This window comes from Oryzias latipes, chromosome 5 (genome assembly GCF_002234675.1).
Source record: "Oryzias latipes chromosome 5, ASM223467v1".
Lineage (NCBI taxonomy): Eukaryota > Metazoa > Chordata > Actinopteri > Beloniformes > Adrianichthyidae > Oryzias > Oryzias latipes.
In genome coordinates this window covers 3,192,419-3,208,657 of record NC_019863.2, presented here as the reverse complement: position 1 = coordinate 3,208,657, position 16,239 = coordinate 3,192,419, and the positions used below count along the sequence as shown (strand labels likewise).

The 16,239-nt window shown below is 40.1% G+C and overlaps 2 protein-coding genes across 4 annotated transcripts in view; both read right to left on the bottom strand.

Annotated features, from left to right (window-relative positions):
• gnai2 (guanine nucleotide-binding protein G(i) subunit alpha 2) overlaps positions 1-4,430 on the bottom strand; it is a 46,021-nt gene extending 41,591 nt beyond the window's left edge. The window contains 2 exon segments of one of the 2 annotated variants that reach the window (NM_001105092.1): positions 3,579-3,743; positions 4,266-4,316. In NM_001105092.1, the coding sequence (NP_001098562.1) occupies positions 3,579-3,696 (118 nt within the window). In that variant the 5' untranslated portion in view covers positions 3,697-3,743; positions 4,266-4,316. 2 annotated transcript variants of the gene reach the window in all.
• A 2,319-nt stretch (positions 4,431-6,749) lies between these two features.
• LOC101169686 (sodium-coupled neutral amino acid transporter 3) overlaps positions 6,750-16,239 on the bottom strand; it is a 74,817-nt gene continuing 65,327 nt past the window's right edge. For both annotated transcript variants that reach the window (XM_023954726.1, XM_023954727.1), the window contains 5 exons: positions 16,055-16,155; positions 12,374-12,498; positions 12,151-12,295; positions 10,319-10,422; positions 6,750-9,619 (listed from right to left, as the gene is read on the bottom strand). In XM_023954726.1, coding sequence (XP_023810494.1) covers positions 9,515-9,619; positions 10,319-10,422; positions 12,151-12,295; positions 12,374-12,498; positions 16,055-16,155 — 580 coding nt within the window. In that variant the 3' untranslated portion in view covers positions 6,750-9,514. The remainder of the gene's footprint in view (positions 9,620-10,318; positions 10,423-12,150; positions 12,296-12,373; positions 12,499-16,054; positions 16,156-16,239) is intronic.

The window sequence follows — 16,239 nt, the reverse complement described above, 5'->3', positions numbered from 1 at the left end:
TCAAAATCACAGACTGGAACCAACAGGGAAACCTGTCAGCAAGCCCCTCCCTATTGTTCATGAGCCCTCAAGCCTGAACTGCATGAAGACCCGCTGCATTAACTAATGACCGTCTGTAGGTGTAACACCACAATCACCAACAGCCTCTTAGGAGAGACATTTGTGAAAGACACATGCCAAGCAGTTACCACCTAATTTCCTAATTAAACTTGACTGAACAGCACTACAAATATTAAAAATAAACAGTTTTGATTGGTCAGAAACAGAAAGAAAACAGATTCAAAAATGGGGTTTGGTGATTAGATTACTACCGTAAAAAAAAAGGATTAACTCACTGCTTTACTCCATATCATCAACTCAAACACTATTTTGGTCAATTCAGGTTTAATAAGCAAAGTACAAGAATGTAACAAGAAGCTGGGAGCCTTTTTAGATTTAAAACACAAAACAAACAAAAAAAACAAGGTAAATTACGAGGATAAATTACCAAATAAAAAATAAGGTCAGCAGTTTTTCTTCGATTCAGGATAGACTTGGTAAAGGCGAAAACAGAACATTTCATTTAAAAAAATATAAATAAATAAGACGTATTTACTTTTTTTTTGTATTTGCGTATTTATGTTCACTTTTTGTCAAAAACAAGTATGAACACTTTACTAGAATAGGAAAAAAACAACTTGCATTCTAAACAAGACACTACAAGTTTTCATCCAGATGCAGGTTTGACATGCTACGACACGCTCCTCAAACCGAAGCAGAGAATGGAAAATCTCTTATCTGCATGGCAATCTGGTTCATCTTCATGTGAAAACAGTAGGTGTCCGTGACACTCTCTACTACCTTTCTATGTAAAGCATAACCAACTGAATGCAGAAACGCTTCAGGAGTTCAGAAACAAAGTGGCCCACCCTTTCCACAGGTTGCAGACGCACAGAGCTGCAGAGCGCGCTCCTGAGAGTGAAAGACGGGAGGGTGGCAGCATCCATTTCCCCTCAAAGCCCCTTCAGAGCTGCCATGTGCAATTAGAAGCTCTTCTTTTTGGTTGAAGATGTCTGTAGCCGACTACCAACAACCGACATCTAAAGGCATTTGTCCTTGTGAGGCAGCAGGTCAGTGAAATGTCGTGACTGAAGCCAGCCGCTTGCTTTAGATGTAAATGGGTTGTATCTGAAAGCAAGGTAAACTTCACCAAATGTAAGATTTAACAACTGATTGAGTCAACTTGCTGTTGGTTTAATGCTCCACTGAGCACATTTCATCTGACTGACTTCCTGGAAAATAAAAAAGCACTTTTGTTTTAGCGGCATCATTCCAATGTACAAATGGTCATGTCTTTCAATGTCAAGGTTGTGGCCTAAAGAAAAGTTGTGTCTGGGGCGTTTTTAACCTGTTCCTGGGGCCTTGTTCTCATGATGAAGGACATATAAAAAGAATATTAACCTTAAGATTGTATTTATGAGCATTTCTTTATTTCAATCGTGGTGATTTAGAAGCAGATGAAAAAATAGAGTTTGGAAAGAGTTTATATGTAACGTAGAAGCTAAAATGGGCGGGCCAAAAGCTCCTGCTCTGCTCCATTCTGATGCACCCACTTATTCACACCGCTCTTGGCAACGCGCAACTACTTCCAATGAAGTCTATGTTAATGCACATTTTGGGCTTACGTGTTCAAACCTCTCACCTTTATGTGTAGCTACGCACAATTTTAGGACCGTTTTCAGGCTCTGCATAGAAAACGTGCAAATTAAATCCGGTCAAACTCTGACCAATCAGGGACTCCGATTTGATAGTGACGTATGGATGGCGTCCCTTTTGATTCACGAAAGTGCTTACTGTTTGAAAATTGATCATAGAGGAGAAACTAATTACTGCACGGAATTCTATGACACCAAGTTCTTCATAAATCAGAAAGAAGAAAACAGTCTGGAGCGAGATTTGCTCCACTTCATCGTTTTGCACTTTGTCTCTTCCAACTGTAGGTGGCGGACATGTGCGAGAAAACGGCAGACGCCTCTACCTTCATGTCCGAGTGATCACGATGGACCACACAAGAACGCGTGTTTAGTGCGTACTTGAAGGGGCATCACATGTCCGGTGTGTACTTTGCACAAGCGTTGTTAGGTTGGGATTGTATGGGGCTGTAAACTAGTGGGAGAATGTGTAAACAGAGAGCTCTCAGTTATGGGTGATGGGAAGTGGAGGCAGACTTACCCCACGCCAACAGTTGCACCCAAAACTCAGAGGCAAATTTCTAATGAACTCCTGCCGCTCGGCACAAACTATGTTCTAGAAAACAACAAGTTCTTCTTTTGACTAAAAATTACATAATCATATTTAAAAGACCGTTGGGAACGCTTTAACAATAGATCAAAGGTGATGAGAGTTTAATAGCGGTTATACCACGGTCCGGGTGAATTCTCGATTCTGATAGGCTGCTGGGTGTATATTAAAAAGTGATATATCACGGGATAACCGCACAGGGAAAAAAGAAGTTGCGGTCACCTAGCTTAAATGTTTTGTATCACTGCGCCGGCTTCCTTAAAACAACCTTTTGCTTCATCATCTGGACAAAAACAAGCTGTGAGAGGTGAACTTTCTCTCTGAACTGATGCTTTATTCAAGTCATCGGAAAGATCAGCATATATATCGCTTTATATCGCTGAATCTTGACTGCAAGGGTGCGGAGCGACCTTGACTATTTGTTATGTGGTTTGGCGCTGCGTCGTGCCACGTAACAAATAGTCCGCTTTTGTGACAAAACTAAGCGATCCAAATTGGAAGAAAAAAAAACAAGAATTAAGGAGTAAAAGATGTAAGTGTAAGTAAGTGACCATGGTATAAGCGGGCTGATGGCCTTTGAACTTGGCGTCGGACGGTTAAGGCTTCCACGGCGTGCATTAAAAAGTGATAATGCACACTTCGTTGGCCATTACCCCTACATAATTGTTGTATCAAACCTCATCTTTGGGGGGAAAAAACACCTCAAAGATTTTTTACTTCTGTACAATTGAAGGCAGAGAGAGAGCAACAGTTGCCGTGGATTCTCCTGACTGAAATATAAATAAATCCAACAGGAAAGCCTCATTCCTAAAGTGGAGATCAGCACTGGAATGTGGAACGGGAAACTCCTTAGAAAATTAGGAGAACCAAAGAGGCCAAAAAAAAAAAACTCATTTTCTCTGTGTTTGCGCGTGCGTGTTTGCTGGGAACAGTCGCGGCTGTTCTGTTCACACTAGTCTTTGCACAGACCAGCCCACTCATTAACATGAAGCCTGTGCCAAGCCTGACCCTTCAGTTCAGGAGAAAAGGGAGGGAAAAGGGGCATTTTCCCCCAACTGTCCTGGCACATCTCATAACACACAGCCTGTGGAGGAACAGGTTTTCCCACTTTCCAAGTATCCAAACTTGTTGTTTCTAGTACTCCAAACTTTCGCAGAGCAGCCCCCATGTCTGTCACTTTTCCTGAGACTAATTCAACTTTTTCAGCTTTTTTTTTTTTTTTTTTTTTTTTGAGTGGATTTCCTCTGAATGTTCTGGTCTGCTCCCCCACAAAACCCGAGCCGTGACGGCAGACTCACCCAGCAGGAGCAGTTTCACTTCCCTCGCCGCCTTCTCTCCATCTTCTCGCAGGTTTTTGTCGATCATTTTAGACCTGTCGGCCGCGGCTTTGTCTTCCTGGCTCACAGTACAGCCCATGGTTCCCAGTGCGCGCTTCAGGTCTGCAGCTGACGGGGGAAACACACCTGGAGAAAAAGTATTCAACCACGGAGTCCGAACGGCCCCCCCTCCTCCGGTAATTTAGGCAAGGCGCGAGCGCTCGAGTTGAGCAAGGCGACTTGACTTCCCCTAATGAGATGCGACGAACGAAAGCGGATGGGTTCTGCTCATCCGCAAGCGCGACTAACTCTTAAAAAGAACAAAAAATGGGGAAAAAGAAGAAAAAAACTCGTTCCTTCAAAGGTTTAAACTTGGAGAAGAAGTAGCGAACGATTTTAGTTTCCACCGAAAGACCCGTTAGTTACTCAGTGGGTCAACATAGGTAAACCCGAGTTCCGCTGTCTGTGTCTCTGGGGGGGAAAAAAGCGAACTTTTCCTTTCTGGACCTGAACCGAGTCCTTGGAGCAGACCACCGGGGCAGCGTCAGCGCGGTTCGGACCACATTCACACTATTATTCCAGCTGTTGAATCGAGCACACCGATCCCAGCGGCAGGGTTAAGCTGCTGGACTCACTCTCGATACTTCTCACAGGAGAGGAATGGTTTACCTTCTGTCTGTCTGTCTGTGTCTGACGCGCGCGCGCGCAGGTTCGTCGTCAGCCGCGTTCTATCCGCCTCGCGCACAGATTTCTCACGTTTAAAGCCACACCCGAAGCAGCCGTAAAGTTACGCTCCGTCCGACAAAACAGCTACACAGCGCCGTCACTTCCAAGTCCAAACCCCGCAGCTGCAGGGCCAAGCTTAACGGGGGGGCGGGGAGGGGGCATAGTGCTTTGTGGGTAATGTAGTCAACTAGAGCCCTTCTCTACTTTGAAGTGCGAGAAAATAGACTTTGTTTTAAATATTGGTATACTAAATTGGTAACTTTTACTGAAATATTGATTATTCAAAAATATTTTTAAAGTGAGGACGTAGAAAACATTTATTCTGATGCCTTTTCAAACACTTAGAATTTGCTGTTGATTTAGACCACAGAGAAAAACTCTTTAGTCCCTATGGTCTCGTTAAAATTAAATTGTGAAATTATAAACTACGTAATCTTTAACATACACAATAAAAAATTTTGTACTCGTGTCACCAAAAATATAAAAAGAAATAGACATAAGCATAATTTTATTTATTTAGGTCATTACAAAATTAGAGGACATTTGGGCTTTAAAATTTATGAAAAGTAAATCTTCACTTTTTGGATTTTAGTACTTAAACAATCAAAAGCTTGACTCGCTCATCTTACAGATAAATTGTCCGATTTTTATTTATTACATTATATTTTTATGGTTTACAAAACTGTTACCACCTTTTGCAGGTACCATGGTTGCCAAACTGTACGAGAAGCTGTTGTTTAGCCAGCTGCTACTAATAACTAAAGAGGGGAAAAAGTACAAGATACGGTAAAAATGGTCTTATTCTTATTATATGGGTTCTATGGGCTAGAGTGAGACCTTCAATCTAGGCTAACTATGGTGTAAAAAACATAACAAATAGAGGAGATGAGATCCCTTTTGGAAAATTGTTTGATGATGTGAAGTCCGGATGCGACATCCCGGGATTCTCTGCTAGAATCTTCTTCTATGGTAAAAAGGTTATGGCAACAGGGTTATATGCATGTTGTGGAACACATGTACCAGGGATAATAATTGTTTTAAGAAATATTAACAGTTTTACTTCAGATATAGTTTGGACATGGGGGGGGGGGGGGGGGGTTAGACAGTACTCCAGACTTAATGGTTATTTTGCAACCTTTTTTAAGGATTCCTTCCTCTTAGTTTTTGTAGATTTGATCTCAGGACGAGTACATTTAGCCAAAAACTACACGTTTTAGTATTTTGTATGTATGTTATTTGAGGGATGCTGGGTGGCCCTCCAATCCTAGAATAAACTGTTGTTTGTTTATTTGTTTGTGTGTTTGTGTTATTATGGAGTGTATTTCTGACAGCCATCTGTCTGTCTTGTTGCAGACTAATAACTTCACAGCTTTTGACCTGCTTCAGGTAGGTTGCGTCTGTTCTAGATTTTCTGGGTCAAAATACATACCTCTGGTTTTGTTTGCTCTGTTTTCTACTTATTGTTAAGTAAATAACCTATATTTTAATTTTAAGAATATACTGTTTAAAACAAGGGGGGGGGGGCTGCTCTTCCAAATGTTTTTCCTGTTTAGCTTTACAAAAAAAAATAAAAAAACAACGATATTAGTGATCTTTAATAAATGACGTTCATCTAAAAGTAAAATGCCCCACTACACATTTTTTGTTCTACCATTGCAGCTATTACAAAGAACCTGACTTCATGTCAAATAAAAGTCATGTAACATTACAATTCCGGGACAGTGTTGTTTCCCTTTTGGCTTCTCCCATCAGGGGTCGCCACAGCCAACGAGTCGCAAGGTAAACTTGGCAATGTTTTACGCCGGATGCCCTTCCTGACGCAACCCTCTTAAAACAACCGGGCTTGGGACCGGCACAGAGGTAGAGAAGGGAACAGGGAGCAGCCCGTATTTGAACCCTGGTTTCACGGACGGAAGGCGCTGCAAACCAGCACGAGCTAAACCGGCTCCCCACAATTCTGGGACAGTAATATTAAAAAAACAAGGAATTAGTTTTGAATATCTTAAGCAGGGGATCTGTTATTCTGGAGTTTGGAAGTAACAACAGTAGCCGTATATTTTCAAGTCATCAAATGATGACGTTTTTAATGTTAACTAATTACCAACACTTGTTCATCTCACCAATCTTGTGAAAAGACACAGCCAAGCCTTTTTACTGTTATTATTAGCTCAAAAACACAGTTTTAAAAATGTTTGCACCGATCCACTGTAAATCTTTTCATTTTTTTGTGGAGTTCAGTGCATGATTTTCATCAGGCTGCTGCTCCTGCAGCTCAGGCTTAAACAGCCTCATAGCGCACCCTTGTGGACATAATCTAAAACTGATGCTTTCATCAGCCCATGGAGAGCTGTGCATGACATGCAGCAGCCTCAGTAGTCCACATTGCAGCTACAACAGATGTACGAGTGAAAATAGTACTAGACAACGTAGCTTGTTACCTCATTATCTTTATTGCAATACTGGTTACAGCACAATAAATGCCAGCAAATATTAAAATATATAGAGGTACAAGAAAATAGACATGAATTAAAGGACAACAAGGTTTAAAAGCACTTTGAAAGTTGTTACACTTATATGCTCATTTAACTATATGTTGATTTGCTATTTACATTATTCAAACTAGATATGAATATAGAATATAAAGGGTATACGTTTATATACATTATATATAAATACTGGCCAATATCAATATTTTATGTTACTTTTTCAAGGATACACATTTTCAGCAATGAAATAAAGAGGGAGGCTAAAACAGAGGTATAAATAAAACGGGACCTTGGAGATCATTCTGCATCAGCCACCAAACACAGTTCACCTCCGTGTGCTCTTCTGTTTTGTTTATTTTGCTTTTAATGATATTTTGTTGTGTGTGCAACTTTAGATATTCTGTGTAGCAAATGACAGAAATAGAGCTAGCAGTTTAGCCTGGAAACAGGATGTGCAAAGATAAACGTAACCACTAAACAAAGCCAAAACACAGAGTCCCTCTTCAGTGGCTGATTCAGATGATTACTCCTCACAGAGACGCGCAAAGACAACAAAACCTAAAAATGTAATGAACAGAAAGGATTTGAGACAGACGGGCAGCAACAGATTACTTGCAGTCGTCTGATGGAACAGAATTTATCATTTAAAAACGAATCAAATGCAATCCAGTACACCAGCTCACAAATAACAACTCCAGGTTAACAGGTATCTGCAAGGAAGACGGACGTGCAAAGACCTTTATCACAGATCAGCTACAGAGTGTAAAAGACAAACATAACAAATCATAAGTATCTTCTTGCAACTGAGCCAAATAATTTTCAACATCCAGGTTTTAATTAATCTATCAACGACAGATGACCAACACTACAGCTACACATCCAAATGCAGTACAAGTGTGGGTTAAACAACACAAACGTATAAAAATACTGTAGCTCAACACAACATAGTTTTAGGTTTTATTTGTGTTTTCATAGGCATCACACACACGTAAAAGTTCCAACATTACATCCAATAAATTAGTCACTGTATTTAAGGAGGCCAGAGTTGCATACTGATGATCACAAAAACTCCCAGGAAAGCTCATTTTAGAGGAATATTTCCAGTCACCCTTAGCAAAAAGAAGTACACTTGAAGTTTATTTTATAAAGTATACTTGAGTATAGCAAGTATGCTGTGGTAGACCATCTGTGTGTTGTGTAGGAAGTATACTAACTGAATACTTCCTCAGACTAAATTGGAACACTTCAGTTTTACAATATATAGATAGTATATAAAATGTAAATAAGTATACTTCCTCAATTTTAGAGTAAACTAAGTAAACTTGTAGAACACTTGAACAGACTACTTTTTGCTAAGGGCATGTTTGAAAACCAGCAATACTTTTCTAAATCAGTTGTGTAATCAGTTAAAAGTCTACTTCTATTTGAGGGTGTGCCCTTGTCGGGTCTATCGAATACGTTTGTTACCTCAATAACACACATGTTGTGCTTGTCAAAGGAAAAAGTGCTAATGCTAACCACTCAAAAGCTGATTTACATTTCATATCCATGTCAGTATTATTAGGATTTAAACTTGTGCTCCAGGTAGAAATATTCACAACCAACGCACTGATACCAACCACCTCGAGAAGTCACCCTGTTGTTGTTGCTTTTTACATGTTTTGGTTTTCTGTCACGCTGCTGGAGGAAAAAAGAAAAAGGAAAAGAAATGCCTCATAAAACCACACCTCAGTACTAAAAAAACACCGATCAGAGACTTTCTTCTGCTTCACGCTTTTCAGTACCATTTCTCTACGTTTCTGTCACTCGCGCCTGGATTAGGCTTCCCATAAAGTGAAACGTGGCTCCTAGATTCTCGAATATGTATTAGTACAGTGAGCATGAAGTTGGAGTTAGCTTGTACTGCATGAGCTCTGCTGTTTTTGAAGACTACGTCTTATTAAAAATGTGCTCATAGGTTTTATACCCTGCTTAACGAGAGGTGGGAGTGTTGAAACCTCCAAGATAGAAAACACTCAGTAGCAGCACAAAATAGTGGAATAACACCTAAAAAGTGAACAACCGAAAAAAGGTTAACTTTAAATCTTCCAAACAATTGAAGGGCTGTAGATTTATCGACAAACATCCGTCTCGAATCAAACTCGAAGCCATAAAGCAAATAAGTCTTTGCGCCTAAACTGCTAAACTTCTCCAGCTGCATGTCTTCACACCTGCACAGTAACGTTTAGAAGCACGTTCTTCAGCAGCTAAACGGAGTGGGATAAGGTAGGTAGGCAGACATTTCAACAAAGTCCAACGACAGGACAAAGAAGTTCAAGAGGACACAAATGAAGACATTTCATTCATTGGTTAAAAGGACAGGGCAGCACGGACAGTGACAGGAGCCAAATGTTTACCACAGAGCGGGATTCAAGGTTTCTACATTGTTGCTTTTGGGTTTTAGATCACAAGGCACAACCTTAGACTGTCACCATCAATCCCAACACAACTGGCCTCTGACTGAACTCCCAACAGGCATTCCAAGAAACTTTACTAGCCCCGATCTGAAATTACATCACACGACAGGATGGAGCCTCAAGGAGTTTCAGTCTCCGAGGCCGATGTTCTCTAATGAGACAGAGGCGGGGCATGGATGAATGGAAACAAAAACATTACAACACAAATCAAAGTCTGAAGTAGGAAACCTGAACAGAGAATTCAAGGTGCTTAATGACCACTGCTGGCTTTACTGGTGCCAGAGGTCCAGTCCATGATGATGAAGCTGAGACTCATGATCATAAACAAGAAGCCGATCCCGGCAAAACAGGCAGCCTGGGAGGAAAAGGAGACAGACATTTGATGCATTTTTCTGCAACTAGTCAGCAAAAAACACAAACAAAAATTGAAGTGTGGATTTGTCAGTAGTGTAAAAGTCACTGACAATCATTTTTTAAATAAAATGAAAAACAAACAAACCACATTTTGACCAATTGAAAAAAAGAAAGACTTAGATCTACAACAATGTATTTTCATTTCATAAACATGTTAATTCTCAAAAAAAGTGCATAACACATTTGCAAAATATTTTTGCAGAACTTTCCTCACTTAAAAATAAAGTAAATATATTTGTGTTACCATTTTCTACTTAGCCCACATTAAAGTGGTGATTGCACAATAACATGCATGTTAGCAGTGACCAAATGTCAGCAACAAGCCAAGGAGCTTCCAGTGTCCTTTGCTGGAAATCCAGTGCAGACACATTTTCTTCTGTTCTATTCTGTTTTATTTATTCTGTTTATTGGGTGTTGATACAGTACAGTAAGGTTTGGACCCACCTTCCCATTCATTTGAATGAGAAGGTGGGTCCAAACCTTTGGTCTGTTCTGTACTTTACTTTTCTTCACCCATTGTAAGTAAATCTTCTGTTCTTATTATTATTCATGTTGCAATGAATTTCAAAAAATAAGGTTCTTCAAATTCGGCGTATTCATTTATAAAAATGGATTTGTGGTTTAGTGAAACACTGCTCACCAGGATTTTGGGAACAGACCGCAGGGGCTCCTCTTCTTTGGGTACAATGCGGATGTAGAAGATGGCAGGAAATATAAAGATGAGACAGGGGGCAGATGTGGCACCTGAAAAGTACATCGAAGACACGAAATTGTGATAAAACGGTTTGTTTGTTTTTAAAATCCTTCCTGTTTACAACTTTTGGTTTTTTGTAAACCATTGCAAATATTTATTTCCACAAAAGCAGATTGTTTGCAGCGTTGTTCTTCTGTTTTTTCCTAAATATCTTTACCCAACCTATAGTTGTTGTTGTTTTTTTTTAAGAAAGATAAGCCAGTTCTGGCAGTGTTTATGTGTTCACATCTTCTAATCCTGCTGTTTTCCTATTTGGAGTCACAGAAGCCCACCCAGCTACTGTTAAGTGTTGGGCAGGGTACACACAGGACAGTTGGTCAGGCCGTTGCTGGGCCACACCAACACTAACCACGACACACCTCCAGACACTTTCAGGGTTACCGCTTAACCTGGGAAGCACGTTTTTTGCTTTGTGGGAGGAAACCGGAGTGCCCAGAGAAAACTCACACATGCATGAGGAGAACATGCAAACTCCACACAGAAAGGACCCAGCTGGGATTTGAACCACGGCCTTCTTACTGTGAGGTGAGAGTGTTAACCACTACACCACTGTACAATCTCTCATGAATGTTTTTGCATTAAAAGAAGTCTCTCTTATAGAAATTTTAAATACTAGATTTTATTTATCAGCATCTAGCCTCCTCATGGGTCTGGCCTTGTCGTGACAAGGAGGTTTGTGTAAACCGATCACCCAGGGAACGACATCGTCTGGAGCTCGCTCCTGGTAAGGTCACCCATGGGGGGTCAGTCACCTGGCGAGGTTTCAGACAAACATAGACCCGCAGCTTGTCGGAACGCTTTAAGGTGGCAGGCAGCCCCACTATCCGACTATCCTGCAGAGGGCCAACAACCCACCCAGGACAGACGTCATTGCTACAAAACCGACCGGTAAACAAAGCCGGGCTGCCCATTATGGTAACAGACCCCAGCTTATACTGCTTGACAGCATCAGGGCTGTCAAGCATAAAGTGGGCAAATGAAGTAGAGTGATCCGAAGGGCTGAGAAAAGACGAAAAGGCAAAGAGAAAGCAAGACATTTGTTGCCAAACTTACAGAAGTGCTGGAAGACAGATAAAATGGGGAAAAACTAGAACAGAATCAAATGTTTCTTTTGTCCTCTTTAGTAAAACCTGACAAACTAAAGAAAAGACAGAAAATGGACATTTATTTATTCTAGGAAGTGAGGGATTAACAAATCAGTGCATCTAATAAATTTTATATTTTTCCAAGTAAAAATCATGTAGATAATATAAAATACATGTCTGTAGCATTTAAATTGGATTTCAGTTTTTAAATTCATTTCAAAACATTTGGATTCCTGTCATTGACGTAGTCTGAAGTGAACCAGTAAGGAAGTTATTTGACGTGTTATCCAATAGGTAAGGGTTTTAAAAATAATAACAATACAACTGCTGCAGAGGGCCCCCTGTTCTTATTCGCCTGGGGCCCCCAAACTGCTCAATCCGCCACTAGTCGCCTGTATATAAGACAACCTGGTGATTATTCCTAAATGCATTAAATACATGAGTTCATGTTGATTTGGACAGTTTTTTTGAAACACCAAGAGTTTCTTGGTGTCTGTTTCCCTACAAGCCGACTACATTAGCCATCCGTCCATCTGCAGTCACTCCTCCAATCATCCACATGTTTTAATTGTCTAGTTTGTGTTAGTGTTAGTGTTGATGTTGGATGTAGTGACTTTGCTGTTTTTGTCTCACCAATGACCCCAAAAATGCCCAGGATGTTGGGAGCAAAAATAACTAAAAGGTTGATGAACGTGAGAAGACTGAAGGCGATGGCGATGTGGCGAGGCCAGTTGAAGGTTTTGTTGGGAAACATCATCTGCTGGATCGCTCTCCGTACCTGATTACAATCAAAAGTACAATGAATAGTTAATTGCGTTCCTGAAAATGTTTGTCATTGATAAAGTGTTGAACTTACTGGGAAGAGCACGATCGGTACTGTTAGTGTAACTGCAGTGAGCACAGCCACACGTACGCAGAGAATCAGATTGTCATAGGGGTCAATGCGGCTGTAGGTGTGAAGCAGCTCCGCCTCCACTTCACCTGGAAACCATCAATACAGAAATGACAGAAACTTTTAGAAAAAGAAAAAAAGGGTAGTAATAAAAAAATCTAATTTTTAACAACATGCTTCTCAAGAATCCAACTCATTTGTATTCACAATTATGCCACTAGAGGACACTGATGTGTTTCTGGATGCAGATTTGCAGGCTTCACCTCAGTCATGTTGGTGTACTCTCTGAGGTTAAAAAAAGGGATTTTCAGAACTACCCTGTTGACCTTACGACTTATGTCTCTTACCCTCAAAATTCTGTGCTACTTTCCTAAAAAGGCTTGTTGGCCCTAATATAATTATTGCTTTTCAATGTTTGAGCACAGTCAAACTGACTATTAGTTATGTAATGACACAAACAGCAAATATGTAAGGAAAAACTGCAGTCTTTACAACTTTCAAGATCTTTTAATGACATTTCTCTCTTAGGACACACATCCTTAATGTTTGTTTAGAAGACAATCAGCCATCAAAATAGACGTGTTATGTTACAGAATTTATTTAACAATTTATTTAACATTTTGGTTTATGCTTATGCGTTCTATTCTGTATCCCTACTTTTCTGCCATCTTTCACAATGAGAGAGGCTGTGATGGGTGAATTATTACGGCCTTATTTTTCTTATCTCACTTTTAGCTTATATTTTCCTCAAAGTGAACAGTGTTCAAGAACACGCAAAATGCCAAATTTTCAACCAAGTATAGCCTATGATCTTCACACTGGACAAGCAGGGAGGGGCTTCTTCTTTTTCTAATGTTTACTAGTGCATGTTAGCTATGACAGTAGTCCCCAACGTTTTTAGGCCGCTGACCAGTTTAATGTCAGACAAAATTATCAGGGACCGGTCCAAACGGGGCCAAAGTTGGCGTCTAATATGTGTTTGCTTCCAGTTTCTATAAAAACCTATTTTTAACATTAAAATGCTACTACAAGAAATAAAGCTAAAAAAAAAATCAGAAAAGATGAATAGATTTTTTTTTACAGATGACAAGGATTCATTCTGTGAAGGAAAATTGTTATTTTGTGGAAGTTGTTTCTGATTTTTAAAAATTCAATAAAAGCGACATTACATGGTTTTTTTTTGTTTCCATCATAACATTGAGAACTCAACCCAGTCCCAGATCATCTTTCAGAGCAAAAAGGTTTTTTTAACAGCTGCCTGCCTAATTCACTCTTAATGTCTCTTTTACAAGTTTCCTCAGAACAGAAACATCTTCAGCAGGTCGGTAACTTTATTGGATTGAATCTGCATTCTCTGTCAAATGTTTGAGGCTGGTTTAAACTTAGACTTTGTGATGAAGATGAAGACGTCAAAGTGGATGCTAACAACCGAATGCTAGCTTTAGCCGTGGCCGACTTTTAAGATGTTGAGGATAAATAAAGTCAAATAAAATGATACAAGCATTGTAAAGATGGTATATTCTAAATATAATGATAAATGTGAATCCACTGTATCTGCATCTTTATTATCTGCGTGTGTGAAACATTCGAGAAACAGTCGCCGCGTATCAGGCAGCGACTTCTGGTAAGAACAAATGTCTCGATAAATTTTTATTTAGAGGAAAACTGTAGGTTTTGTATGTAGATAGCAGCTTTATTTTTCGAAAGCTCTTCTTCTTCGGTTTCTTCACTGACTCTTTTCTCCCCAAAAAAACTTTCCAAATACGTATATTTGTTTGTTGTCTATTTGCTTTTTAGCTTTGGGATTTTAGCTTAGCAACGCCTCAAGACGGACGGTTGTGGTGAACAAAATCCGGTAGTTTTCCAAAATAAAACTTCCTTTACAATCAGTAAATGAAGAAAATGGAAATAATCAAAGTTAACGCACTTTTTTTCTGTCTGCGGCCCAATACCATGTGGCCAACGGACCGGTGCCGGTCCGTGGCCCGGGGATGTGGACCACTGCGCTATGCAGTGATTGTTGTGCCATTATTACAAGCGCAACACTCACTGTTTGAGCGTAAAACTTTAAAAATTTTGTGTACTCAAAAAATTCTTTTGCACGGAGCCAGTGACCTGTCATGAGTAAAAAAAGAAAAATGAGTTCCCACGAAATAATAATTCACAGGATAAGTCATTCATAAACACGGATGTGAGCAATACTTGCATTTACAACAGATACCTTCAAATTTTTGTCCGTGTATAACTAATGTGCATGGAAGACACGGAGGATGTCTAGAGATCGGATTTATTTATTTTAAAAAGCTCCTCAAACGCATCAGTAATCACGTCTCCATATCTGGGTTCATTCACATCCCGGTACGCTCGCCGTCTCGCCGCAAAAGCCGCTACATCCGTGTCTCTGTGACACACATGAATTTAAGGGGGGAAAAATCAAAACAAGAATCAAACTAGTGGATCTATTTGTTCTTGTCCCAATGCAAATAAGAAAAATATCATAAGATTTAGGATGCCCGAGCTTGCTGCTTCACCATACCACAGCGGCTCTCTGTGTGCCGGCCAGCCAGCTTCCCAGATGCCGGCATGATGAGCAAACGAGCTCCGGCCGGCCGCGGAGGGAGCTTTTCCCGGCCGGGCATAGCTCGCCCACGCAGCTTGTCTGCTTGTCAAGCCGGCAGACGGAGAGCCGCTGCGGTATGGGGTGTTGTACTTTAGGGTTGAACAGCAATAATATAATTCAGAACGTGCCTAGGTAACTTGTCTTTTATTAACACACTCGTTGGCAGTCACTTTACACCGGAAGGCCACATGCTTCGGACGTATCCGATCATGCATCACACATATCCCATAATGCATCTCGACCAATCAACGTGTCACTGTAACTGGTGTGCATTCAAATACAACAGGATAAATGTATATCAGAATATTACATGGGGAAGCAGCAAGCCATCCGTGTTTATGAATGACTTATCACGTGAATTATCATTTCATTGGAAACAATTAATTATTTTGTGGGAACGTATTATTTAACCTTGGTTCAAGCACAGAAGAGAGAGAATTTCTCCCCAGTAAAAATTGCTTCGATTGCACAGATTTTTAAGTTTCAAGAGTCAATATTTGTCCGTCTGTACTTTGTATTTTTTTCATAATCATTTTAAATTTTCTCCCGTTTAATCCAAAACTCGGGTCGCGGAGGGCGGGGCTAATCTCCGCGATTTGAAGCCTTCTGTTCACATTGATGATTAAAATTATTATTTGACAGTACAGTACAGTTATTTGTTGAAAAAAAGTTTCTAAAGTACTTTTATTGGTACTGTTTATTTGTGAAAAAAACGCTGGAGCCTGTAAAATGGTTTGCTCTTTCTTTTCAATGTATAATAAAGGATTTAATTGTATAATAATAAAAAAAAAAATAGAGGTTTCTACTTCACAGATTTTCCCTATCACGGGTTCTTTTTGGAACGTAACCCCCACGAAAAACAAGGGCTTACTGTACCATCATATAGTAAACAGGTAAGCCATGGAATCCGCAGCTTTCTGACTAAAAAAGCATGACTTACAAGAACCAAAACAAGACACGTGAGCACAGAAAGCGATACACAATGAAGGCTATCCTATCAGTAATAGCAGGAGAACAGGCCTCACCATAGAATGTCAAGTATCCAAAAAGAGCAGCCAGGAAGTACATGATGTACATGACCGCAATGGAGATGTTGGCCACATGCTGCATCTTTTTCTTATTGGGACTGAAATCAGAGCATAATGTTTTTGATGTTAGAAGCTCACAAACAGAAGATCAGGGTCACAGCAAAGTTCCTACAAACAGTCCG